At 50.9% G+C, this 25,268-nt stretch overlaps 1 protein-coding gene and 1 non-coding gene across 7 annotated transcripts; both read right to left on the bottom strand.

Moving 5' to 3' along the window:
- Nucleotides 1–1,079: 1,079 nt before the first annotated feature.
- On the bottom strand, nucleotides 1,080–25,035 carry MED24 (mediator complex subunit 24). 6 transcript variants are annotated; one of them, XM_040245453.1, is made up of 27 exons: nucleotides 24,985–25,035; nucleotides 24,366–24,554; nucleotides 24,196–24,278; nucleotides 15,408–15,446; nucleotides 14,982–15,055; nucleotides 14,384–14,616; nucleotides 14,184–14,240; nucleotides 12,624–12,735; nucleotides 12,345–12,495; nucleotides 11,927–12,040; nucleotides 11,414–11,461; nucleotides 10,725–10,807; nucleotides 10,332–10,418; nucleotides 9,932–10,043; nucleotides 9,313–9,455; nucleotides 8,762–8,799; nucleotides 8,236–8,318; nucleotides 7,728–7,906; nucleotides 7,505–7,604; nucleotides 7,030–7,205; nucleotides 4,291–4,555; nucleotides 3,859–4,040; nucleotides 3,602–3,692; nucleotides 3,203–3,302; nucleotides 2,212–2,292; nucleotides 1,794–1,942; nucleotides 1,080–1,640 (listed from the first exon to the last, which is right to left on the bottom strand). In XM_040245453.1, the coding sequence occupies exons 2-27, from the start codon at nucleotides 24,493–24,495 to the stop codon at nucleotides 1,524–1,526; spliced, it is 3,027 nt and encodes a 1,008-aa protein (XP_040101387.1). In that variant the 5' UTR covers nucleotides 24,496–24,554; nucleotides 24,985–25,035; the 3' UTR covers nucleotides 1,080–1,523. The 6 variants fall into 6 exon arrangements, 5 of the variants coding, with proteins under 5 accessions (XP_040101387.1, XP_040101391.1, XP_040101390.1 ...); XM_040245457.1 differs by having other exon boundaries at nucleotides 24,366–24,504; nucleotides 24,985–25,022; XM_040245456.1 differs by lacking the exon at nucleotides 24,985–25,035 and adding an exon at nucleotides 24,739–24,976.
- LOC120867489 lies at nucleotides 8,402–8,505 on the bottom strand. Its single transcript, XR_005721917.1, has one exon. It is a non-coding gene; the product is annotated as a small nucleolar RNA SNORD124 (small nucleolar RNA).
- Nucleotides 25,036–25,268: the final 233 nt, after the last annotated feature.

Genomic DNA, 25,268 nt, shown 5'->3' with positions numbered 1-25,268 from the left:
GCAGGCGTGGTCCTTGCCCTCGAGGAGCTACGGCCTAGCGGCTGGACAGGAAGCAGATGGGTCAGCAGTACCGGGAGAGGAGAGAGTGGTCTGGGGGTGCTCAACAGTCCAGACGCAGATGGACGTGGGCCTGATGTGAGGGAGGATTTAGTATTCGCTTCGGTCTACCACCTTCCATAAACCTTCACCCTCCTGTGCTCACAGCTGCCCGTAAAGATAGGATTATGAAGGGCCTTTTACAGACCAGGGAGCTGAAGTCAGGGCGACAGCTTGGATCAGACCCCAAATTCCAGGCTCTGTGCTTCTCTCCCTCATTGAGCTCTGCTTCTGACCTGGCGGGGAGCCCACAGCCTGAACTCACATCTGGGGAGACCGGAGGGGCCGCTTCACAGCACAGGTCCAAGGCAAACCTCTCGGCCAAGGATGCACATGTGCTTCTCGGCGGCTACCACCAGACCCAGGACACCCAGACAGCCAACCAGTCCCCGGGTCCCCTCCCAAGATTCCCATCCTCGGCTCAAGTCACCTCCCACTCCCCTTCCCCACTGGCTTCTTAGAAGCAGGGTCAGGCTGAGGGGGCTAGAATCCCCAGCTGTGCAGCTCAGGGTGCCCTCCCCCCGCGGTTAGGGCTTGGAGATGTGGGACACAGGCAAGGAAGGGTTAAACAGAGCTCCTGCCCTCATCCCCCGTGGTCCCTCACCCCCCTCACCCCTCATCCCCCAAGTCAGTCCTCCTCCGGAGAGGAAACTCAGGGCCAGTGAGACTCTGGGTGGGGCTTGGAAGGGCTGGGAAACATCGGAACGAACAGGACACCCTAACCCAGCACCAGCAGGGCCCTTAGCCAAAACCTCTCCCTTTGCAGAGTAAATCAAGACTTTGCGAGCAGGGGGAGGCAGCTGGCAGGTATGAGGAAGGGAAGCTGCTCCCGTGCCCTGCCCTGCCCCTACCGAGTGGACAAACACGGGAAGCTGGGCCCAGCCCTCCCCTGAACTCCTCGCCTGCCTCCTCTACCACCAGACTGCAGGGGGCCAAGGAGAAGACAGTGCTCTCCGCCCACGCCAGACACGGGCACTGATGGCTATAAAGGGGTCCACGAAGTCTTTATTTACAACTGAGAGGAGGCAAACACACCTCATGTAAAAATATATACATACATACATATATATATACACACACACACCCTCCCCACACCCATAAAGTTCCTTGGAGGTAAATCCACTCTTGGAAGGGGGACAAGCAGGCGGGTGGGGGTGAGGTGGGGGTGTTGAAGAGCCTGCTCTGAGTTAAGGAAGCAGGCTGCTCATGCACATGAGGTACTGACAGTGGGGAGAGGAAATTATGAAAGGAACTGGGAGCCGTCTTAGAGGTCACAAATCAGGAGCAGGGGGAAAGATCTGGAAACTGACCAGGGGAGGTTACGTCATGTGGATGTGAGCAACGATGGCTCATCGTTCTGCATGTTCCCTTCTGAGGTGCACAGGGCTGGCACGCTCCCGCCAGCCCCCGTGGCCACGCCAAGCCCCTCAGAGGGCAGCGATGGCTTTGGCGGCCACCTGGCGGCCCAGGGGCAGGCTGAGGTCCGTGATGGCCAGAACCACCTTGGGGCTGGACATGGCCGACACCTTCACCAGTTCCGATACCTGTCAGACAGAGAGCTGCTAAGTGGGGGGGTGGTGGGCGTGATGTCTGGGGGAACAAGCCCCCTCCCACTGGCCCCTGAGCTCTCCTGAGACTGGCTGACCCGCGCTGAGCTACGGGGGGCCGGCTGGGGCCCGGAGGCGGGGGAGACTCACGGTGGTGAAGGGCATGAACTGCAGGATACTGCCTCGGCCGCCCTGCTCCAGGCAGGCCACGCACTCCTCCATAAACCACTGCACGAACTGCGTGTGGGGGCCGGCGGTCCGAGAGCCCAGCACGGAGGAAATGAGCAGGAACAGGTTGGCTAGGGCAAAGGGGAGAAGGAGAAGAATTCCATGAGAAGGGCTTGGGAAGCGGTCAGATTCCGGGAGAAGAAAGAAGTGCCAAGGGGGTCCCCAAAATGGGGACATCAGAAAGAAACAGTACTTAAGAAAGCGGAGGGCGAGCCAGAGAAGGACTCGATGGGGGCCTGGGGGAGACAGGAGAGCTGGCGGCCAGGGGCGATGGGCTAAAGGTGAGGAAGGGAATGAGGCAGAGGAGACGAGGTTCGGGAACCGGGGTGGGAGGCCTCACCCAGGACTCGGTTCAGTGGATCTCTCATGTTGACTGTGTGGAGCTGGGAGGCCGACAGGGAGCTGCTCATGGACCGGTCGGCTGTGGGGACAGATGAGGGAGCACAGAGGAAATGGCCTCTTGTAATCGAAACCACTGTCCCAGGGGAAGCTCTCACCCCCTCAGGAGTGGAGGGCCCACCCAGAGAGGTCCTTGGGTCCAGTCACATGGGCCCCAAACACAGACACCACCACAAGCAGATAAGAGAGAAGAACTAATGTTAGGTCAGCACCACCAGGCACCAAGCTGCAGGCTGTACACGGGTGAAACCGATAAATCCGCACATCTCCGTTTTACAGACAAAGAAGCAGAGGCTAAGATTTGCTAAGTAACTAGCCAAGAGTCACTAACCAAGTAACCAGCCAAGGGGTCTGTGGGTGGCAGAACCTTCATCTTTCCTCTTCTTAAGCACACTGGTCCCCTAATCCCTCAAGGCCCCAGAAAACCCCCAGCCTCAGGAGAAACCTCTGGAAACAGGAAAAACTAAACGCCACTGCAGACCCCTTGGCAGGGAGGTGTGAGGACATCTAGGGAAGCAGGTGGGGGAGGGTTGTTCTCCTGACAGGAAGAGTGGGGAGCAGTCCAGCCCCAGCCCAGGCTGCTCCAGGCCTCAGGGCCCATTTCAGGGGAAGGAAGGTCAGGGCTGAGTCAAGGGCACAGTCTGTGCCTGAGGCAGTGAACTCACTGGGGCGAGGGGTGGGGAGCGGTCAGCTGTGCACCCTGGGCTGGGCTGGGATCTGGGTAGGAAAGCGCCAACCCTGAAGGAGAAAGCACGGCAACCTCCAGGGTCTCCAGGGCAGGAAACCGAGCAGCCGGAGGGGCAGACTGGGGCAAATGCCCACCACACCCCCTTGGGCCAGCCAGAGGGATGCTGGGGCTAGAGCAGAGCGCCTCTCTGCAGGCATGAGCACCCAGAAAGGAAGCGGCCGCCTGGCCCTGCCTGCACACTCACTGGGACTCGAAAGGATATTTGCATCTTCCTCACTGGAACTCAGCAGGCGCATCAGCTTTGAGGGCTGCATGCCGTCCAGGGGGAAGAGGCTGATGTAATCCTGGGGGCAGAAGAGTCACGTCACCACCCCTGCACCCTGACACCTCCCAGGATGAGGGAGGCGGCTGGAACTCAGCTGGGAGTCCAGTCCCCACAGGCCCAGGCAGCATCTCCTGGGGGGCACCCTCCCTCTCGCCACCCTCCCACCACCCTAGGGAGAGACCCTCCCACACAGTCACCCAACACAGGGGCCCAGGGGCAAGAGCCATGCTTGGCTGCCTGTGCCCAGGAAGGCGCCTCTTAAAAGAAAGGCTCAGCACACGTCTGTGGGCAAGGGAACAGGACGGGGTGCCCTCCTACCTCAATGTCTTCCCGATGTCTCTTCTTTTGGCGGGAGGATGCCTGTCCCTTGTGGGAGGAGTAGGAACTCAGGGCACACCAGACGGCCAGCCTGGCAAAGGGGTCCAGGAGATGGGGGGAAAATCAAAGGGGGCTTCTGTGCCCGTTGACCAGGCCCCACCCGACAGGGCTTCCCCGCAGTCCAGCTTCCGGGGTGGGGCCCAGGCGGGGCACCCAACACCGGGCTGGGGGACTGGAGGCTCCGCACGGAACCCTACTTGGCGAGAGCGGTGCCAGGGGGGTCCATGAGGCTGTGCCACTTGGAGGAGTCAGTGAGCAGGCCTGGCAGGATGTGGCCCAGCAGGACCAGGGTCACCTGCTGCATGTCCAGACAGAAGATGGAGTACAGCAGCTCCACTGCCCGCAGTGTGTACTCCTTCCGTGTCTCCTTCAACAGCTCCTGGGGGGGGCAGGGGAGGGGGACCCGGGAGCTGAGGACCCTCAACACAGGGCAATGACACCCCACAGCTCCTCCCAGGAGCGCCCCAGGCGAGGACTGGCCTCTGGAGCCCAGGGAACCTTCTCGAGCTGGGCTTCCCCAGGCTGGGGGTTGGGGAGCCAGACAACCAGACCTAGCTCAGTCCCATCAGGCCCGTCGCTGGCAGTCTGAGGATGCCTGCTCCCAGAGCCCACCCCCAGCACTCCCGTACCTTAATCAGGTTGTTGCAGAACCAGTAGACACCGCCCATGTGCAGCAGGGTGTCGAAGATGTGGATGGAGCGGCTGTCCACCCATCCCTTCTCCAGCACCTTAGCAAATATGTCTGTCAGCACCTCCTTGATGGGCCGCTTGGGAGGCAGCAGGTTCCAGTAGGGCATGGTGTCCATGCCCGTGGAGGGGAACTTAATCTGCGTGGCGGTCTGCTGCAGCACGTCCGCACACATGTGCTCCAGAATGGAGCTCATGATCACCACCCTGAGGGGGAGGGAGAGAGGGCCAGCGGTGCAGGTTCAACAGCGGGGGTGGGAGTCGGGGCGGAAACACCCAGGCCCCACTCCTCCCAGGATTAGGGTTACGGAACCAGGAACTGGGAAATCAGCCCCATTCTGTGCTGAGGGAGGGAGGGGACAAGAGGACGTTGCAAACCCCGAGCAGACGTGACCCCACCAGCCCTGTGCCAGCACTGAGCCTACAGGGGGTTGGTGGGCACTTGCCTCTCGGGTCATTTCAGCAATATATTCATACTTTTTTTTTCCTCTCTCAGTCTCTCCCTCCAACTTCCCCCACCCTCCAGGCCTGGGCCTGCGAATCCTCTGGCGTCAATATTGATAAATACAATCACTTCCCTCTAGGCTGAGTGCTCGAGGGGGGTTCCCCACCCGGCATTGGCTTCCTCCCAAAGTAAACTGTTACTTCCAGGACAGGGGCCCAAGGGCTGCCCCACAAGACTCTTCCCGGCCCTTGGTAGCTGGGCAAATATAAGTACATCCAGGAATTCCCTCATGACAGGAGTCTCTAATGGTGAATGCAGGCCTGGGCCTGAGAGCTAACCGTTCAGGGAACACTGCGTGGCTCTGGGAAAGTCACCACGACTTTCATAGCCACTTTTCCCACCTGCAGGATGGAGCCACAGACTTCCCAGACAGCAGTTAGGGTGCTCAGAATCAATCATATCAAAGAAAACAGTCCCTGATTTGTGGGAGGAGGATGAGGAAGGAGGGGAGGAACAGAGAAGGAGGCAGGGGAAAAAGATCCTCCCGATCTCCTGTCAGCTGTGTTTCCATTTTTTCCCTTAAAAGACATTCTGATGGCTACCTTGTGGGTCATCACTCATAACTTAAGGTTTGGTGCAAGCCCACGTTCATAGCAACACTAATCACAACAGCCAGGAAGTGCAAGAAACCCACGTGTCCATCAGCTGAGGAACAGATAAGCAAAATACAATATATACATACAATGTAATATCATCCAGCCTTAAAAAAGCAAGAAGTCCTGACACATGCGACGGTATGGTTGAACTTCGAGGAACATTACACAAAGTGAGATATGCCCGCCACCAACAGATGAACGTGATATGATTTCACTTATATCGTCAAATTCACAGAAACAGAAGCTAGGATGGTGGTTGCCAGGTGCTTAGGGAAGGACAGGAAGGGGTGGTGTTTAATGGGTCCAGGGGCTGGGGTAAAGACAGGAAGGGGTGCTGTTGGTCCAGGTTCAGAGCTACAAGATGGAAACATTCTAGAGATGTTTCACAACAATGTGAATATACGTACCACACTACTGAACCCTACTGCTGGACCTGGTGGTACAGTGGAGAATCCACACACCAGCACAGGGGACACAGGTTCGATCCCTGGGCTGGGGAGATTCCACATGTCTCAGAGTAAGAAAGCCTGTGCGCCACAGCTACTGAAGCCTCCAGACTCTAGGGCCTGAGAGTCACAACTGCTGAGCCCAAGCGCCCTATATAGCCCGCACTCCGCAACGAGCGGCCACCAGGATGTACCGTGTACCGCAATGAAGAGTCGTCCCAGCTCACCAGCAACAAAGGCTCAGCAGAGTCAGCAAAAAATAAAAATGAGCTGTTATCTTAAAAATGGTTGAGGTGGTAAATTTTAGATCATGTATTTTTTTACCACAAGGTTTTAAGAAGGCTTACTGGATAGGTAAACAAACCCACACCCCCTGACTCAACACAGCGGAAGTTGCTAAGGAGGTCTTCCAAGTCTCTGAAAAGTCCAGGGAAGAAAAAGTCACAGAAGAGAGGGTAGGGGCAGGGTAGGGAGGGGGTGGACAGGCCCACAGCCTGTGAACACTATAGACGGGCTCTACAGCTCCTAGAGAGGGACAGAGCTGAGATAAGCACTGTTCCCACCAGCCAGCACCCGGGACTCAAGCTCTCTAGGAGGGCAGGAATCCTGGCCGTTTGGGGTCTGGAGTTTGGCACACACACAGCAGATGCTGGACTATAGACACACCCGGCACGAAGACACACACAAGCACTGCTGAGTCAGTGAGTGAAGATGTGATTGAGAATGTGAGTGAGCAGGCAAGTGGCATGTTTGGGGAGGTATGAGAAGAGGGGGAACTTCCCTGGTGGTGCAGTGGTTAAGAACCCACCTGCCAGTGCAAGGGACACGGGTTTGACCCCTAGTGTGCGAAGATTCCACGTGTCGTGAATGACCAAGCCTGCGTGTGCTGTAACCCGAGAAGCCGCCGCAGTGAGAAACCCGCACACCACAACCAGAGAGTGGCGCCTGCCCGCCGCCGCTAGACAGCCCGCGCACTGCGGTGAAGACCCGACTTATTCAGTGTACGCTACATAAATAAATGAATGATTTTTCAAAAGAGGGAGAGAGAAGAGGAGGAAGAGTGGTTACTGGAGGGGCTGACTTCTCACAACAGACCTGTGGAGTTTTCAAGAAGGGAGGGGACGGGTCACTGACCTCTCATTGTAGAACTGCAGGGTGTTCTCGCTGTACAGCGGCCCTGCCAGCTGGCGGATCATCTGCAGCGACTTCTCACGCTCGTCCAGTCCCAGCATCCGCACGTGGGCCACGAGCCAAGCCACAGCGCACACTGCCAGGCTGCATACCTTCCCCTTGATATTATCTGTGATTTTCTGGGTGAGGGAAAAAGAGTGACTGGGGCCTCTCACCCTCTCCCTGGCCATCACTTGCCCCGGCCTCTGTGAGCAACTCAGCAGAGCAGTGGGGTCTGGAGCCATGTCCACGCCTCTTTTCACCCCAAGTTTGATTTCCCTAAAGTCACCTGGTAAGAGAGGGTAGCTAAGACTATGACTACAGGGGAGGCCAACGCCCACACACGGGCTCCTGGAGGAAGGGTAGTTTTGTTTTTATGAAATGTAGCAAACTGGCTGTGCCTTAGGGAAGAGGGAAGGCTGCTGAAAAGAGGAGCTACCTGGATGGACTCGAAGGCTAGCACCCCATTCTCCCAGGCGTTGAGGATTTCCAGGATGGCTGCTGAAATGTTGAGACAGGCTTCGTGCCACTTCATCTGCCTACACGGGGATGGGGGCGGAAGAAAACATCACCACAGGGGTGGGCGGGCGTGGGCTGGGCTGAGGGAGAGGGTCCAAGCCTGCCCCCACCACCACCCCGGGAGCAGGCGCCCAGCCACTGACACGAGCTTTATCTCTGAGGAGTTGTTGAGCAGAGCCACCAGGGACTCCACTTTGGTGGAGTCGGGCCGGAAGCAAGGGTGATCGGGGTTCAGGATTTTGCCCTCCTCGGGCATGCATGTCTGCATCCAGGTCTCGAAGAAGAACACCTCCCCTCCTGTGTTCGACTCGGACAGGATCACCTGAGAAAGGAGGGGTGGGGGGCGCAGCAGCCTGGACCTCGTGTCCTGCCCACTGGTTTCCCCCTTCCCAGCCTCAAGAACTGGGGACTAACTGGTCTAAGGGAGAAAGACAGGGGCTCTGCTGCCACCTGGTGGTGTGTGTGGCACTCAGGAAACAACAAGGGAGCACCTACTGACTGGGGCGCTGGCACCTGATTTTCTGCAGCCAGGAGAACTAACTGGCCTGGGACCCAGACCGGGGGCAGGGGTGAGGTGGGAAGTTACTGGTTGCTTATATCTCCTTTGTATCCACTTGGTGCCCCAATCCTGACGGCTCCCCCTTTACTCACCTCTGAGCCATAGGTCTGGGCCACGTGGCACAGCATGAGGAAGGAGATGTCAAAGAGCAAGGCTCGAACCGAGGCCGCCTTGGCTGTGAAGGATGAGAAGGCTGACCCCACCGCCTCAGGCACGGGCCCGAAGGCCTTGGCTGGGTCGCCAGGGGCTCAGGAACTAACTACCTCAAGGAAGGTCAGGGAACGAGTGGCTCCTTCAAAGCTCTGAGGCTCAGAATCCTTTTCTTGAGTTTCAGTTGGAACATCATCCCTTCCTTGGAACCAAAGACTCCTAAACCCTCCTTCCCCCACAACACCTGACCAAATCATTATGCTGATGGAGAGACGCAGACGGTGGTCTGGGAAGAATGCTTTTCCCAGCATGACTCTCTTTTGAGGCTCCCCAAAAGCTCCAATCAGTCGTCCCCAGGGGAGCACACAGCCTCCCCAGGATGAGCAAAGGCATCCTCTTCCTCCCGTTCTCTCCCCCCACACCCCTCCTTCAGCACCCCCGGGTCTGCAGTGTGCAGAGCTGACTTACTGCTCTCTTCGCTGCGGTGTGTCGTGAATTCGTTCAAACTGTGGAAGGAATGGAGACAGGTGGCATCAACCAGGGTGAGGGCTGAGCAGCGGCTGGGGTCGGGGGCTCTGCCCACTCAGAGGCGATCACTGGAGTCTGAATTGTGGGTTCAACTTAAAAGGAACACCACTGCTACAGAGACAAGAACTCTTTCTATTTTTAAAAGATTCCAAGCCCTAGAGAACTGCTTGCTGAATGGAGCCATGTTCTATACATCAAATTCCAGGTCAATCCAAAAGGTCAGCAGAATGTGAGAGCCCCTTATTAATAAGTGGGTATGAAAGCAATCTCTCCCCATCACTGCTCAACACCTCGACGCCTCACCAAACACCTCCTCCGCACCAGCCTTGGCTGAAAAGCAAAACACTCTTCACTTCAAAAAACCAGCCCTTCCCCAGTCTCTGGCTAGGATGCTCTGCTCTGGCATCTCTGGGGAGACCTTGCCCTTCTTCTGCCCTCTCCTCCTTCGGACATGCCTCCCAGACCCTGGTCAGGGGCTCAACCTTCCTTACTTGATGAATTTCCGGGCGAAAGACTTCAGCTTCCCAGTGGCAGCGGCAGCAGCCAGCAGCAAGTCCAGGCTCTTCCCAGACAACATGTGGCCCAGGACGCCCAGCAGCCCCTCCGGGGACTTGGAATGGTCTGCATCCATCGTCTGCGGACGAGACAGGACACCAGTCCTGGAGAACACTGAACTTCCCAGATACAGCCTAGCCGCAGTTTCTTTCTCTGCCTGTCTCCATTCTATGGGAGACCACGACCTACAATTTACCCTACAACTGACTCCAAGTTGGAAATCTGTTCCTTGAATCCTCTGCTCTCGGATCCACCCTTCTCAATTAGACTGGGATGAGGGCAGTGGGGTCAGTGTGAGCCAGACTGGGGTCTCTCTGCTGGGAGACTCGGCACTGTTTCCACATAAGCAAACAAAGCACCCACCACAGCGCCAGGCTGACTGGCGATGCTCAACACACACTCGTTTGCAGGACACTTCCCTCACCTTCCCCCTTTCTCAGCTTCCAAAGAAAATAAAAGAGAGAGAGGTCTGGGGCCTGTTTACTCAACTGGCAGTAGAGGGAACCTGGAAAGAGGGAAGGGCTGACCCTGGTGGCCAGGGATGGGCAAGCTCACTTTCAGGATGTTGGTGACTGTGGGCTCCGCACGGAGAATCAGCCCGGGGTTGGGCTGGATGTTGGCATTTTCATCTGACTTCAGCTGAGGGGCGTGCTCCCGATCTGCTTTGCTGTAGCCAGGACCAGTTGGTCCAGAGAAGGTAAAAGGAACAGAGATGAATTCCTGACACATACCCTAGTCCAGTCCAGAAGCAAAGGAGGATAAGATTTAAAACCCTAACAGTGCAAAACCCTGGTCTGCAGAAATCAGTGTCTCTTGTCCCTGGCAACCCTTGGCACGGTTCCTGTCACCCACACCCAAACTCTAGACAGGAGAGAAAAGTCACCCAGTGGCCCAGGCTGGACACGAGGAGGATGGTCAAGGGGCCCTTGGGCCAGCCCAGGGAGTTCCCACTTACCGCTTGGCCATGAGGTTGTTCATACTGGCCTCAGACAGAAGCCCCTGCTTGCTACATTCTTGCAGTAGGAAATTTGTACAGTCACAGCTGTGAGGGACAAAGACGATGGGGGGTGGGATACAACAACCCCAGGGCATGTTGCAGGGATTACTGGGTGGTGGGGGTGGGAAATGAGGCCCTGCCCGATATCCTCCTTTGTTTAGGAGGAAGAACACTGTGAGCGCCTGAGGGAAGGCAGAGGGGCTCCGGCATTCAGCAACCATGGAGTGGCTGTCTCCTGCCCCTGCCAAGGGGAGCGAGCAAGCAGACGGTCCCCTGGCACTGACGGGCAAAAAGGGCGGGGGAGAGCCAGAACTCTTTCCAGTAAAGCCAGGTGACCAGGGGGCCTCATACTTGCAGCGCTGGTCGGCTTTGTCCAGCAATGGTGTGAGCTTCAGCAGGAACTCGAAAGCTGTATTGACATTCTCAGTGAAGTCCTGCCAGAGTAAAGTAAAGCCAGAAATTGCCATCTGGCTTCCAGGCCCTCCACTCCACCCACGGCCTGCACTGTAGGCTCACAAGGACACACTGCTGGGTCAGTAGCCAACAAGTCGGCTGTGCCCACCGCTGGCTTCCAGCGACCGAACGGGAATAGTATGGGGCGTCAGTGTCCTGTACCCTGGCCCTGGGACTCCGGCCCTGGGCATCTCAGGCACCCTTGCCTCCAGAGCGGCCTGGCTGCCTTCTGTGCGTGGATGCACAGAAGCTCAGGGACGGCCCCACCTCCGGCCCACCTCCTCACAAGAACGCACTGCTGCTCAGCTCGGGCCATACGACCCTTCCCTGGCCCTTTTCTCCAGAGCAGAACCAAGGATTCACCTGTTCCCATGCCCATTCCCCATTTCTTTTTTTTTCTTATTTGACTGTGCCAGGTCTTACATGCAGCACATGCGATCTTTAGTCGTGCATGCAAACTCTTAGGCACGGCATATGGGATCTAGTTCCCTGACCGCGGACTGAACCCGGGCCCCCTGCATTGGAAGTGTGGAATCTTAGCTGCTGGACAACCAGGGAAGTTCCACCATCTCATTTCTTTAACTCACCTTGTCCCCATGGGAGTATTTCTTCAATTTCACCAAAACCTGTGGAATCTGGAGGGTGAGGAGGGAGAAAAACAGGAAGCTCAATCTCCTCTCTCTCTCACCCAGAACGAAAGGCACACTCCCTCAGTCCCCCTGCTCTGGGTGGAGACAGGGCCGCTCTTGCCCTGGGAGTGACAGCATTCTAAGAGCCAGATCAGACATGCCGGTGCTCAGCCTCAGCCTGGGAGCCTCGCTTCCACGGCTCAATGAGGAAGTGCCCTTTGTGAGAGTGGGCTCCCAGAACTGCCCCACGCCAACCTGGCTGAGGACTGCTCTCATGGCACCTGTGTGCCAAGACACAGAAGAGGCCTGCCAAGTGGGCAGAAGAGCCTTGGGGCTTTTGGATAACGGGGGACCTGGCAAGCGAGGCATGAAGCTGGAGGGGGGAAACCTGGGGCAAAGGTCCAGGGGGTTGCCGCCCCTCCTGAGAACCATCCCAACAGTGGCTCTCTGTGGCTCCCACAGCCCAGGTACCTTGAGGAAGGTGAAAGCTGTCCATTTGAGCTCCCCTGTGCCCTCAGGAGACTCGATGAGTCCCACGAAGCAGGCTTTCCAGATCTCCAGAACAAAGAGCGGGGTAGGGATATGCTGTGGGAAGACCCAAGGGTGAGGAAGAAGGGGGTGCCCATCCCAGCCCAGTCTCCTGACCCTTGGGGATCCGGCAGGTCAGAGCCAGGCAGCATAGACACCTCCCTGACTCCTGAGCGAGAACCCGGGATGGCAGGTGAGACGGCAGAGCCATTCCACCAGACAGAACCACCACGACGGGGATCTATGATCCACCACAAAGCAGGAGAAACCCCGCATCTCCCAGGAAAGACCAGAAGACTCCTCCCTCCTGCCGCCATGGCCGGCCCACTGTGGGGACAGAGAACCCACCCCGGCCTCCCACCTGCATGCGCTTCACCATCATCAGCTGCTCCACCAGGGGCTGCGTCTCGCCGGTCAAGTTCATGGTGCCCTCAAGCAGGACCACCGCGTGGACTGTGGGGAAGCCAGTCTTGTGCAGCTGCTCAGAGTGCACGGACAGCATGGTGGGGATGCTGAGGGGACAGAGTGCAGGGGGCGAAGCGATGAGGGCAGAGGCGTGGGGGCCAGGGGCCACGTCTGCCCTCCCACCCCCGCGGCCCTCCATCCCTCCCTTCCCTGGGGTCACTCCCAGCTCGCGTACCTCCTAATGAGCGTGCCACACTGCTCAGCCTGGCTCCGGAGCTGGGGGTTGCTGAGATTGGCCAGGATCTCTCCAAGCTTCAAGAGACAATGCTCAATGGCCGTCCAGGAGGCTGGCAGAGAGAAGGAAATGCGGAGGAGGATGGGAACCTGAGGAGAGGGAGAGACTGGCCCCAAACCCCAGGGCCCACAGAACCACGTGGGGAGGCTTCCCCTAAGGATGGCATGGAGGCTGGGGACCTGAGGGCAGCATGCACTGTTTCCAGAAGGGGGGTGAGCACTAATGATGAGACCACTAGAAATGATTCCCAGAGGCCCGACTTCTAGGGGGTGCCCGCAGCTGACTTCAGAGACTAGGCACAACAGAACACAGGCAGTGAGAGAGAGAGGCCCAGTGGCCTTGCAGTCCAGCGGCTGGCACAAGGAGCTGGCCCCGAGTCACTGCAAGAGTGAGCCAGCCTTGCAAGTGGCTACTGCTCTCCACCCCAGTCAAGCTGGATGCCTAAACAGCCTCTGTGTTCAGCCGCTCCCCGTCTGGGCCTTTGCTCTCGCTGGGCCCCTCCGAAAAGCCCCTCCACTCACCTCTGCCTCTCACACTCTCACTGTCCTTTAAGTCTCTGTTCAAGCCCCAGCTCCTTTAACAACTTACCCAACAGTCCAACCCACTGATCTCCTACTCCTAAATGCCTGAACTCATGGTCTACACTGTAGAGTTTAGCACTTAATTGTAAGTCATTTATCCTAGTTAACACTTCCAGAGAGTCAAATGATGAATAATGGCACCAACTAGCCCATTAACCTCCATGTAGCATAGCGGGGGGAAAAAAGAAGAAAAAGGTAAGACCTGAGAGCCAGTAAAATTAAGTCAAAAACTCATTCATTTTTCAGCCAATAAACATTCAGCAAGTGCTCAAGATAGATAAGAAACCGTCCACAGAGCCCATTTTTTCATAGTGATCATCTTTCTAGACTTCTCACAGGCAATAAACCATATTTTCAGAAGTGATAAATACACGAATCCTAGAACTAGTTCTTCAACCAAGTCCTAAAGATCTATCTGGGTGTAACCCATTCCAGCACTCTCATTACAAAGAACAAGAGTTCCTTCTGTGATCCCAAGCCTCGTCAGCAAGACTGTGGTCTCTGGGCCCCGTGTCCAGCAATACCTGTCTTCCCTCCCACCAAGTCATCTGTCTGATCCCCGGGCTCTGGAGGGTTCCAGGATTTAATATCTGCACTTGAGTTGAGAAGCAAATGGCACAACAGGCCCAACAGCAGACCAGTACTGCATTTAAAGGGATCTTTTAGGCAACACTCAAACACAAACGTCATTTGCTTTCAGAGGATGAGTACAAACACATGGAGACAAACACAAGGATGGATGGTGTGCTTGTCTTGTCCGCTCATTTTTTCCATGTATACTAGATACTAGCCTTGCTCCCCACTAGCAGGTATGCTTGTTAAGGGCAGGGACCCTGCCACATGCTCCTTTGGTAGCCCCCCACCCCCCACCCCCAGCACCTGCCACAGTGCTGGGCATACAATAATGCTCAGTAAATACCTGTTGGTTGATTGGCTCGGGTGCCACCCTGCCCAAGTCCCTGGGATGTATGCAATGCTTATGGGGAGAAAAAAAAGGAAGTGGGATGATTTCAGATCCTCCTGGAAAAAAGTGGGATGGCATCCTGCCTCTCCCCTCTCAATTAAAGACCCAGCTATGGGAGTGATGGCAGGTGGGGCTCAAGGAACCAGGGGACATACAGGCCTCCTCCAGTTTGGCGATATGGAGCAGGGCCCGGTTCTTGGTGCTGCTGAGAGTCTTCTCCAGGCGTTGCAGGCACATAGCAAGCTGCTTCTCTCCGGCCGCTGGGGTGCCGGCCTCTAGCCCCTCCCGGAGCCGCTCTGCAGAGGCTGCAGTACAGCGCAGCAGCCAGTGGAGGGCGCTGAGCAGGGCCCGGCACAGCCCGATGCACTCCTCCGCTTTGCCGTGACAGCTACCAGGAAAGGATGCAAACTCTGTCTCCGCTCCAAAGGCTGAAATCCGACCCACACCCATGTTCCCCAGAGTGCCTGGCCCTCCCTTACTAGGGAAGAGACTTGGGAAGCTAGCAAAGTCCTGGGGAAGACTGCCCTGTCGGCTTCCACTGGAAAAGATTTCAAATGAGCTACTCCAAACAGAGCAGAGGCATTTTAGCCCTAAGAGAGTAAGTAGAAAAAGATGGGGATGGGTGGGTGCAGAAGGGCAAGGGGGGGACAAGCGTGGGAACCCACAGAGATGGTTTGAGCCTGCGTGCCAGGAGCTTCTCCTTTACACTCAGTTAATGCTGGAAGGTTGCAAGCCCCTCACTCCTGCTGTTACCTCAGTCGGTCACAAAACATGTCCATGATATCCAGCAAAGCCTGGACACACAGGTCCCGGGAAAAGTCATCGAACTGTGGAGAGAACAGAGGCGATGCGATGGAGCGTCCGGGTCACCCCACCTCCCCGTCTGCCACATGAGGCAGCTGGCACCTTCAGGAGCCCTGCTCATCTTTCCTCCAACCCCAAGATTCACACACGGTATCCTTCCAGTGGTGGAAATTGGCTCCTAGTTGCCAGCCCCCACTTGCCATGATCCTCCACTCTCTAATGGAAGGTGGCCATGCCAGCCAGAGGTACACTGTGCTCATGGTCCAGGCCCAGAGGTCACATGATCAGAGCAGTCAAGGAGGTGGGCCCCCATATGTCACCACCATATCTCTGTCCCCTGCCCCCCTCCCAGGCTGTGAGTGGCTGTAGTCGTACCTTGCTGATAGCTGTGAGAACGGAGGAGTAGGACACCATCTGGAGGGAAAGAAGAAAGATAAAGCTCAGGCAACTGGTGTGTGCAATCGAGAGAAACAAACACTGACACTTAAAGTTGCTGCAGCTATCTGAAAATCTCAACCCCTTCAAGAGGCCTTCCACAAGCCCCAAAGTCAGGCAGTAACACCAGGCATTGTGCCCATCCCTGCTTCTGTCAAATTCACTGTGACTGACAGCACCAGCATAAATGGGGGGATCATCTGGGGATTCAAAGGGGCCGTGTTTCATGCCCGCCTGCCACTCACTGTTTACCACATAGTACAAGGTCTGATTGCTGGTGGGCAGAAGAATGGAAACACGTGAGGTCATGATACTGCTATAACTCCTACCAAGAGTGATTTTATCTGGACAAGAACTGGAGACATACAAACTGTTCCCTCAATGAACAGGTAGCATTTACACTTTAAAATTGGTAGTGAATTTCATTATGCACACCCATTCTCAAGGGTGCCTCTGGGACATCACCCAAAGCTGAAATCCTCCCTTCAGAGCTCTAAGCAATCCCCTTAGACCCGTCATGACACCGTGGACACCTGCTGCCCACCGAACTAGAAGCTCCTTGAAGACAGTCTATGTGTCTTCATTCTACAGTGTCTGCAGAATGAATAAGTAAAAACACACCCTCAGAGCAATATTTCCCAAAGTAGCTTCCAAAGCTGCACTGTCCAATAGGGAAGCCACCAGCCAGCCACACTTGGCTGTTTAAATTAGTTAAATAACATTACAGATGCAATTTCTTAGTCATACTGGCCTCATTTCAGGTGTTCATCAGCCACATGGGGCTAGTGGCTACTGTACTGGACAGTGCAGATAGAGAACTTTTTTTTTTTTTTAGTATTTTTATTTATTTATTTGGCTGCACTCAGTAGAATATTTTTATCATTGTAGAAAGTTCTATTGGGAGATGTTGCTCCAAAGGGTCCTCAAGATGTTAAGAAATTTTATACATGCACACACATACACAGAGCTTCTGTGTGATATGAGTTTGAGAAACTCTGAAATAAACATATACAAAGAGCTAGCTTTAAAGAAAAGGGTTCTTTCAGTAAAGAGCTTTCTTTATTGTAGGACTCCTCTTACCCATTAGTGTAACTTGTACACAATGAAAATCTCTAAGATCACTGGAGGTGAGGCAAGCAATACTTTTCCAACTTATTTGACCAAGGAATCTCATTTAACATAACTGCAAGGCATAGTTTGCAAAATGCCACCTGAACAGTGAGCTCCCTGAGAATAGAAAGTGTTAAATTTATGTTTCCCCAGAACTTAGCCCAAGGACTGTCACATAGTAGGTCCTCAGGAAGTTGTTATTGCTTTCGATTGACGAATTCTAGTAACTAGCATTCTAAAAAAACTTTTACCTTAACACAATTTTCTATTAGTAAAACCTACTTATCACCATTATAAGATAGGAGATGCAGTTCAAAAGAAATAATCTGGCCTGAATTAAACCAAACTTTACCGATAGTTTTTTTTTTTTTTTTGTATTCAAATGTTTATAGTAGATTTATTTATTTACCGATAGCTTTTAAGGTATCGTATTTTTAAAAAAATAATTATAGCATGCTGATCAAATATGAATAAGACTACAGAAAATAGTTCCAACTCTACACTCAAAATCAGTGGCAAAATATATCAAAATAAAAAGCAGAATACAATGATAGAAACTGTCAGGCTAATCACCTGCCTCACAGAAGAAGAGAAATTTCCAAAGATTTAAAAGAAAGCTAAGTCACTCTCAGTGACTCAGTATGGTGAATTTTACATGCTTGGCAATGCCTCCCATGTATAATTTCTCCATCACGTGAACAGGCTGCTCTCCGTTCAGACATTTTTTAACCAGTATTCTTGGATAAAGAGAAGCGACACACACACAGAAGACTTAAACACACAAATTACTGTTTAGTGCCACTCTCAGCGGGTCATACTGTGAAGCCATAGTTGGTGTCTGACAGCGGCCAGAAAGTTGGGAGCCTGCCTGGGCAGGATGACTGTAACGTTCCAGGCGAGTGTTTGTTTATTTATAACTGATGTCCCCATAGCAAGAGCTTGGCAGTGAACTGAACCTTGCTGTATACCAACCTGAAGGGGGAGCTGGACATTCCCACTGGAAACTGACCCCACACTACAAGGGGAAACCCCCAAATCGGTACATTTAAGGGATGCCATCAGTTACTATGAATTTATGGTCTCCAAATTGAGAATTCTGTTCGGCAAATTTCTGCTAACAGTATCAAGAGAGCCCTGCTACTTCAGAGACCTAAAAATACTTTCCACATGGTGAACTGTTTTTCACGGCAGGACTTATAACCTATCCCAGTCCTAATATATCTATCAACACAGAAGCTCTAACCTACCACCAGCCCCCAAGGCTGGAGCCCATCTACAAGGCCCAGAGCACACCTGGCCAGCCCAGAGGGACCCTGCAGCTGCTCTCTAATCCCCTCTCTCTTCTTCATAGTCAACGCCCTCAACTGCTCCTAAGTGCCCTCTACATGCATAGATAGCACTGGACCAAAGAGCCTCTTGACTCTGAGGGGAGAATAAATTACTAATTTTGCACTGCACTTTGTAAGTCAGGGAGGTCTTTCAAATATATTTATTTCTCACTCACTGGTACTTCAGCCTCCACCCTCTCTTGCCTTTCCCATCAGTTTACATATCTCAAGATTCTTCTATTTTTACAAGAACCTCCCGCAGACCATATACTTCCAATTAACCACCACACTCTCTTCAGTCACAAGGGTTCTCTACCCTTTACCTCCCCAGCTTCCGTTCTCAATGTGACCCACTCCAATCACTTCTGTCCTTACCACCACTGCGTGAATCTCTCATTAAGCTCATCAACAAACTTGTTGTCAAACCCCATAGATACTTCTCAGTTCTGATCTCACTGACCTCTCAGCAGCATCTCACACCAGGAAACACCTCCTCATCCTTCGGCCCTCCCCTCCCTGGGTTTTTCTTTTTTTATATATATTTTCTTGGCCACACTGCACAGCATGTGGGATCTCAGTTCCCCGACTAGGGATTGAACCTGCGCCCCCTGGAATGGAAGCTCAGAATCTTAACCACTGGACCACCAGGGAAGTCCCCCTGGGCTTTTCTTAATATCACATCTTCTTGCTTTCCTTCTTTCCTCACTGGTCGCTTCTTTGCAGATTCCTATGAGGAATTATTTTCCTCTGTATGTTCCTGAAATGTGACTAGTTCCTTAGAAATATGGCTTGGGTCACTTCTTTGTTCCCTCTGCATGCTTTCTGGGTAAATCTCATCCATGCCCATAGCTTCCATTATCACCTGTGGCTGACAACTCCTAAACTGCCACTCCAGCATCCACCTCTCCTTCTGCGTCTCCAACATTGATGTTCAACTGCGTACTGAGTATCTACTCTTGGAAAACCCACACAGGCACCTTCCATGAAATGAGGCCAGAATCAAACAAGGCATCTCCACCCTTACCTGCAACCAAACCCTGACAGTGGTCCTGCTCTTCTCCCACTGTCTCCCTGAGATCCCATCAGCCATCTGATATCCAAATCAGAAACTAAGACGCTAGCCTTGACTTCTTCCTCTCCTGCACACCCTTCATCCAATTAATCACCAAACCCTGTCAGTACCACTTCCTAAATTGTTCCTGAATTCATCTTTTTTTTTTTTTCCTGCTGCCACTTCTCAAGTTTAAGCCAGTATCATCTTTTACCTAAATCACTGCAACAGCAGAAATCAGGGGCTGGCAAATGACAGCTTGCAAGCTAAATCTGGTTCATCACCTTTTTTTGGTAAATAATGTTATGTCAGGGCACAGCCTCATCCATTTATTTATATGTCACCAGTATGTGCTTCTGAGCAATAATGATAGAACAGTGGTAACAGAGACCGTACGGCCAGCTAAGCTGAAAGTATTTACTATCTGGTCCTTTACAGAAAAAAAAAGCCACACTAAACTGTCTCGCTGCCTTCTGTCTTACCTCCCTCCAACTCATTCTTCAAACTACAACTGGAGTGATCTCTCCAAAATTAACCTACGAATTCCCCAAATCCACAAAGTCGAGGAAACTCCAATCAAAATGCAATAGGCTTTTTTAAGAATTTAACTTGATTCTAAAATCTGACTGGAAAAGAAAAATGCCTGAAAACAGCCAAGACATTTTTGAAAAATAAAACAACTAAGGGAACACTTGCCTAACAAGCATCAAAAATGCTTCAAAGGTACAGTAATTAACATAGTAAAGCAACAGTCCAAGAAAAAACAAATATGTTAATGAAATATATTAGAATGTCAAGAGATAGACTCTCATCTATCAAATAATTTAAGATATAAAAAAGAATGGCTTATTCAATTAAGGCAGTTAAGCTAATTGTCTATCTATTCAGAAAAATAAATAAATTTGGATCTCTTCCTTATATCAGAATAAATTCTAAATGGGTTAAACAAAGTGAAGTGTTGGCAGAAATTAAAGATTATATTTTGATCCTTGGAGTAGGGAAGCCCTTATGAAAGACAAAAGTCATATAGAGGAAAAAAGGCAATTAAATCTCAAAACAAATACATTTTCAAAATTCTAGGGAACTCCCTGGTGGTCCAGTGGTTAGGACTCTCCACTTTCACTGCCAAGGGCCTGGGTTTAACTCCTGTTTGGGGAACTAAGATCCTGCAAGCCACGTGGCACTGCACTCCCCGCAAAAAACAGAAATAAAATTCTGCATGCTAAGAAAAGAAAATAAGTTTGAAAACTGATAGAAAGAAAATTTAAAACATAAATAACAGACAACAATTACAAGATACAACATATTAAAAGACACAAAAATCAGTAAGTAAGAATTCTTCTTGGGGTGATGAAAATGGTCTGAGTTGATTGTAGTAATGGTTGCACAATTCTAAATATACTAAAAATCAGTGAACTGTACATTTTAAATGCATAAAATGTATGGTATGTGATTTACGGGCTTCCCGAATTTCTCAGTGGTAAAGAATATGCCTGCCAAGCAGGAGATGCAGGTTTGAACTCTGGGTCAGGAAGGTTCCCTGGAGAAGGAAATGGCAACCCACTCTAATATTCTTGCCAGTGAAATCACATGGACTGAGGAGCCTGGTGGGCTACAGTTCATGGGGTTGTAAAGAATCAAATATAACTAAAGCAACTTACCACTTACATACACACACAAAATTGTTACTTAAAAAAATAAAGGAAACAAACTAATGATAGAAAACTGGGCAAATGAAATTCATAATTCACAGAATATATACAAAGAGCCAATAAGCATTTCAAAAAATACACTCATCATCACAATCGTGGAAATACATCTTATAATATGTTGTAATTTTTTGCCTCTCTGGGGAAAAAAATGTTAAAAGATTCAACACTGGAAAAGGTGTGGAGAAATACTCTCAAGCACTGGGGAGCAGGTATAAACTGAGAGAATCATCTTTTGAGGGCAATTTGCAGGATCTATTATAATTTAACACATGTGCACTCTTCAAACCAGCAACTCCATCTCTGTGTATCTATTCTAGGGAAACACTGCCAGATATGCAGAGAGGTTAAGTATAAGAACATTCAATGAAACACTGATTATAATGATAAAAAATTTAAAACCACCACCACCTGACCTGCCTTTTGAGAAACCTATATGCAAGTCAAGAAGCAACAGTTAGAACTGGACATGGAACAACAGACTGGTTCCAAATAGGAAAAGGAGTACGTCAAGGCTGTATATTGTCACCCTGCTTATTTAACTTATATGCAGAGTACATCACGAGAAATGCTGGGCTGGAAGAAGCACCAGCTGGAATCAAGACTGCCGGGAGAAATATCAATAACCTCAGATATGCAGATGACACCACCCTTATGGCAGAAAGTGAAGAGGAACTAAAAAGCCTCTTGATGAAAGTGAAAGAGGAGAGTGAAAAAGTTGGCTTAAAGTTCAACATTCAGAAAACTAAGATCATGGCATCTGGTCCCATCACTTCATGGGAAATAGATGGGGAAACAGTGAAAACAGTGTCAGACTTTATTTTGGGGGGCTCCAAAATCACTGCAGATGGTGATTGCAACCATGAGATTAAAAGACGCTTACTCCTTGGAAGGAAAGTTATGACCAACCTCGAAAGCATATTCAAAAGCAGAGATATTACTTTGCCAACAAAGGTCCATCTAGTCAAGGCTATGGTTTTTCCAGTAGTCATGTATGGATGTGAGAGTTGGACTGTAAAGAAAGCTGAGTGCCAAGAATTGATGCTTTTGAACTGTGGTGTTGGAGAAGACTCTTGAGAGTCCCTTGGACTGCAAGGAAATCCAACCAGTCCATCCTAAAGGAGATCAGTCCAGGGTGTTCATCGGAAGGACTGAAGCTGAAACTCCAATACTTTGGCCACCTCATGCGAAGAGCTGACTCATTGGAAAAGACCCTGATGCTGGGAGGGATTGGGGGCAGGAGGAGAAGGGGACGGCAGAGGATGAGATGGCTGGATGGCATCACTGACTCAATGGACATGAGTTTGAGTGAACTCCAGGAGTTGGTAATGGACAGGGAGGCCTGGCATGCTGCGATTCATGGGGTCACAAACAGTCAGACACGACTGAGCAACTGAACTGAAATTAAGTATATATGGAACAGTACACAGCAGTTAAAAAGAACAAGGTAGGGACTTCCCTGGTGGTCCAGTGGTCAAGAGTCTGCCTTCCAGTGAAGGAGACACAGGTCTGATCCCTGGCTGGGGAACTAAGATCCCACATGCCAAGGGGCAACTAAGCCTGTGAACCACAACTAGAGAGCCTGCAACTACTGAGTCACAGTGCTCAAGAGCCTGTGCTCTGCAATTAGAGAAGCCTGAGAGCCAAAACTAGAGAAAGTCAGTATGCCACAGTGAAGACCCAGCGCAGCCAAAAAAAAAAACAAAGTAGATGAATATGTGCTAACATGGAAATGAGACTTGATGCCAAGAGGAAAGAGGAAGCATAAGAACTACGTGCCAACTGAGGAATACTACTCAGCAAGTTTAAAAAAGGATGAACTACTGACATATACAATAACATAAAGCTCAACAACATTTATATTAAAAGAAGACAGGGCATTAAGAGTTAATACTAAACACGAGTTCATTTCTATGAAATCCAAATACAGGCAATACTAATCTATGGGTATAGAAAAAGGTGCTGAAGCTGAAACTCCAATACTTTGGCCACCTGACGCGAAGAACTGACTCATCTGAAAAGACCCTGATGCTGGGAAAGACTGAAGGTGAGAGAAGAAGGGGACGACAGAGGATGAGATGATTGGATGGCATCACCAACTCAATGCACATGAGTTTGAGTAAACTTGGGGAGTTGATGATGGACAGGGAGGCCTGGTGTGCTGCAGTCCATGGGGTCACAAAGAGTCGGACATGACTGAGCAGCTGAACTAAACTGAACTGAATAGAAAACATTTAGTGGTTACAGGAAGATGGACTAGAAAGGGCACAAGGAAACTTTCTGGGGAATGGAAATGGTCTATCTTATTTTGGATGTTAGCGACATAGGTATACACAGTTACTAAAACTCAAGGTTAATTAAAAGGGAAGAATATTTTAATAAACCTTTCAAAATATCCACATTTATCTGAAAGGCTTATTAAAATATTCTTCCTTTTTCAAGCTAAATATCTGATGTGCAAGGCCAGATTTTCTTCGGCTGAAACAGCCTACTGCAACAACTGAATGCAGAAGCAGCTATGAGAATTCAGCTGTAATCTATTAAGCCAGAATTAAAGAGATCTGTAAAACAATACCACTTTCCTCACTCATTTTTGTTTTGGAAAATATGGTTACTTTTTCATTAAAACGTTATGTATGTTAATATACAATGGGTTTACTTTTTGTTACTTTTAAATACATAAGTATTTTTTTAATTTCTAAAGTGATAAATATGAATAGATACAATACATATAAACAAAAGCTCTGCAGGAGTCTCAATTTTTAAGAGTATAAAATGTTCTAAGGCCAAAACTGCTACTCTAGCCATTGTTATTGTTTAGTTGCTAAGTGGTGTTCCAACTCTTTTGGGACCCCATAGACTGTAGCCCGCCAGGCTCCTCTGTCCATGGGATTTCCCAGGCAACAATGTTGGAGTGGGTTGCCATTTCCCTCTCCAGAGGATCTTCCTGACCCAGGGATCGAACCAGTGTCTCTTGCTTTGGCAGACAGATTATTTACCACTGAGCCACCAGGGAAGCCCTACCCTACTCTAGCCATATCACGTTTTCAATTCCTAAATATCATGTGATGTTTGTCTCCCAACCGTTGCATATTCTTTTCTCTCTGCTTTGTACACTCTCATCAATCTCCTTGGCTAATTCCCATTCAACACCCAAGTATTGGTTTAAACATCACTTCCTCCCTGGTTGCTCAACCTGGGATTAGGTATCCCTCCCATGTACTCTGTCCTATATCGTAATCCCATCCTGTGATTGACTACTTATTCACATGCCTATATTACTCACGAAATACCTGTGCACTGGGATTAGACCTTGTTCACAGCTAAATCCCCAGGGCATATGTGAATATTTATTGATAGAGTAAATTAATGTAATATTCATCATAACCAATAGAGTATTATTTTCACAAGAAAACTGAGGCTCAGAGAAATGATGTGTTCAAACAAATTCACCTAGAAAATGTGAGCTGACAACTATATTCCAAGCCTTTCACCTTCAAACCCTGTCTGGAATAGGTAGAAGAGTTTACCTGGGAACTAATGGCATACTTCAGGTAAGACAGGATGAGAGGATTGGGGGAAGGTCCAATCATGGCCTGCTCCAGTAGTGCTTCTGCAAGGAGAATAACAAAGGAAGACTCAGTGTTACAACATTTCTGGGTTTAGCCCTCCCACCCTTCCTTCCTACTTCATTTAAGACCTGCTAGGTTGAGAATGTCCCAGGTGGCTCCTTTGGGAAAGAATTTCTTCATGTTGACTGCCCACTGGTAGTCACTCCATCGCTCCTTCCAAGCTTGCAAAATGGCTTGCTTCAGGTTCACCACCTTCATGATTTCACTCTGAGGAGACTGGGCCGGTAGCAGTCAGCCTTGAGGTTGGAGAAATCAAGCTAGAGAAAGGGAAAGGAATTCTGAGGGAAAGGGATTCTGAGGGAAAGAACCCGGCAGGGAGATGGGGGTGGAGCGCAGACTTAGATGGAATGGAGTCGATATAGGAAGATTCAAGGGAAGTAGAACTAAAAAGGAAAAAAAGGGGAAAGGGGCAAAACAGGGATCCTATTAGGTTATTCCCACCTGAACATTCTTTAAACAAGAGCAGTAAGAAGAGAGTGTCAAAGGGGCTTAATACAAAGAATAAATGGGCAGTAAGGGGTTAAGCCAGTTCCGGTTGCCTAAATATGCCCTTAGCTCTGGCTGCGTCCCTCAGCCACTACTACCCCAAATCCAGATTTCTCCCCCTACTTCCTCCACCCTCCCCAACCCTGAAACTATAATTCCCTATTTCCTTTCCATCCATCACCTCCCCAAATTTAAGCCTACCGGACAATCTAGTTCTAGAGCCTAGGAGTCGCCATTTTGGCACTTATAAAAGAGCTAGCTTTCTATTGGCTGACAATAACAAACATGAACCAATAGGAAGGCAGCGAGACACCGGTCACACCACTATGTCTTCTGGGAATTGCAGTTCCTTGGACTCAGCTAGCGCGGAAGCTACGAGAAGCTAGTCGGTCCGCATTGTTTCTCTCCTTGAGGGAAAGCTGAGTAGGAGCTGAGGATCTCGGAGACTCAGGAAGCTTAGGGGAAAAGGCTCTCAAAAGGCCTAC

The sequence above is a fragment of the Oryx dammah genome, unplaced genomic scaffold, assembly GCF_014754425.2.
Source record: "Oryx dammah isolate SB20612 unplaced genomic scaffold, SCBI_Odam_1.1 HiC_scaffold_8, whole genome shotgun sequence".
In the NCBI taxonomy this organism is placed as follows: domain Eukaryota; kingdom Metazoa; phylum Chordata; class Mammalia; order Artiodactyla; family Bovidae; genus Oryx; species Oryx dammah.
This window is presented reverse-complemented; position numbering and strand designations above follow the sequence as displayed.

Coding starts and splice junctions, on each gene's coding strand:
- MED24 (XM_040245453.1), bottom strand. CDS start 24,495: ATGAAGGTGGTGAACCTGAAGCAAGCCATTTTGCAAGCTTGGAAGGAG. Junction 10,044..10,331: donor AACAACCTCATGGCCAAGCG/GTAAGTGGGAAC, acceptor TCCTGGCTACAG/CAAAGCAGATCGGGAGCACG. Junction 3,693..3,858: donor CCTGGCACCGCTCTCGCCAA/GTAGGGTTCCGT, acceptor CCCCTTTGCCAG/GCTGGCCGTCTGGTGTGCCC.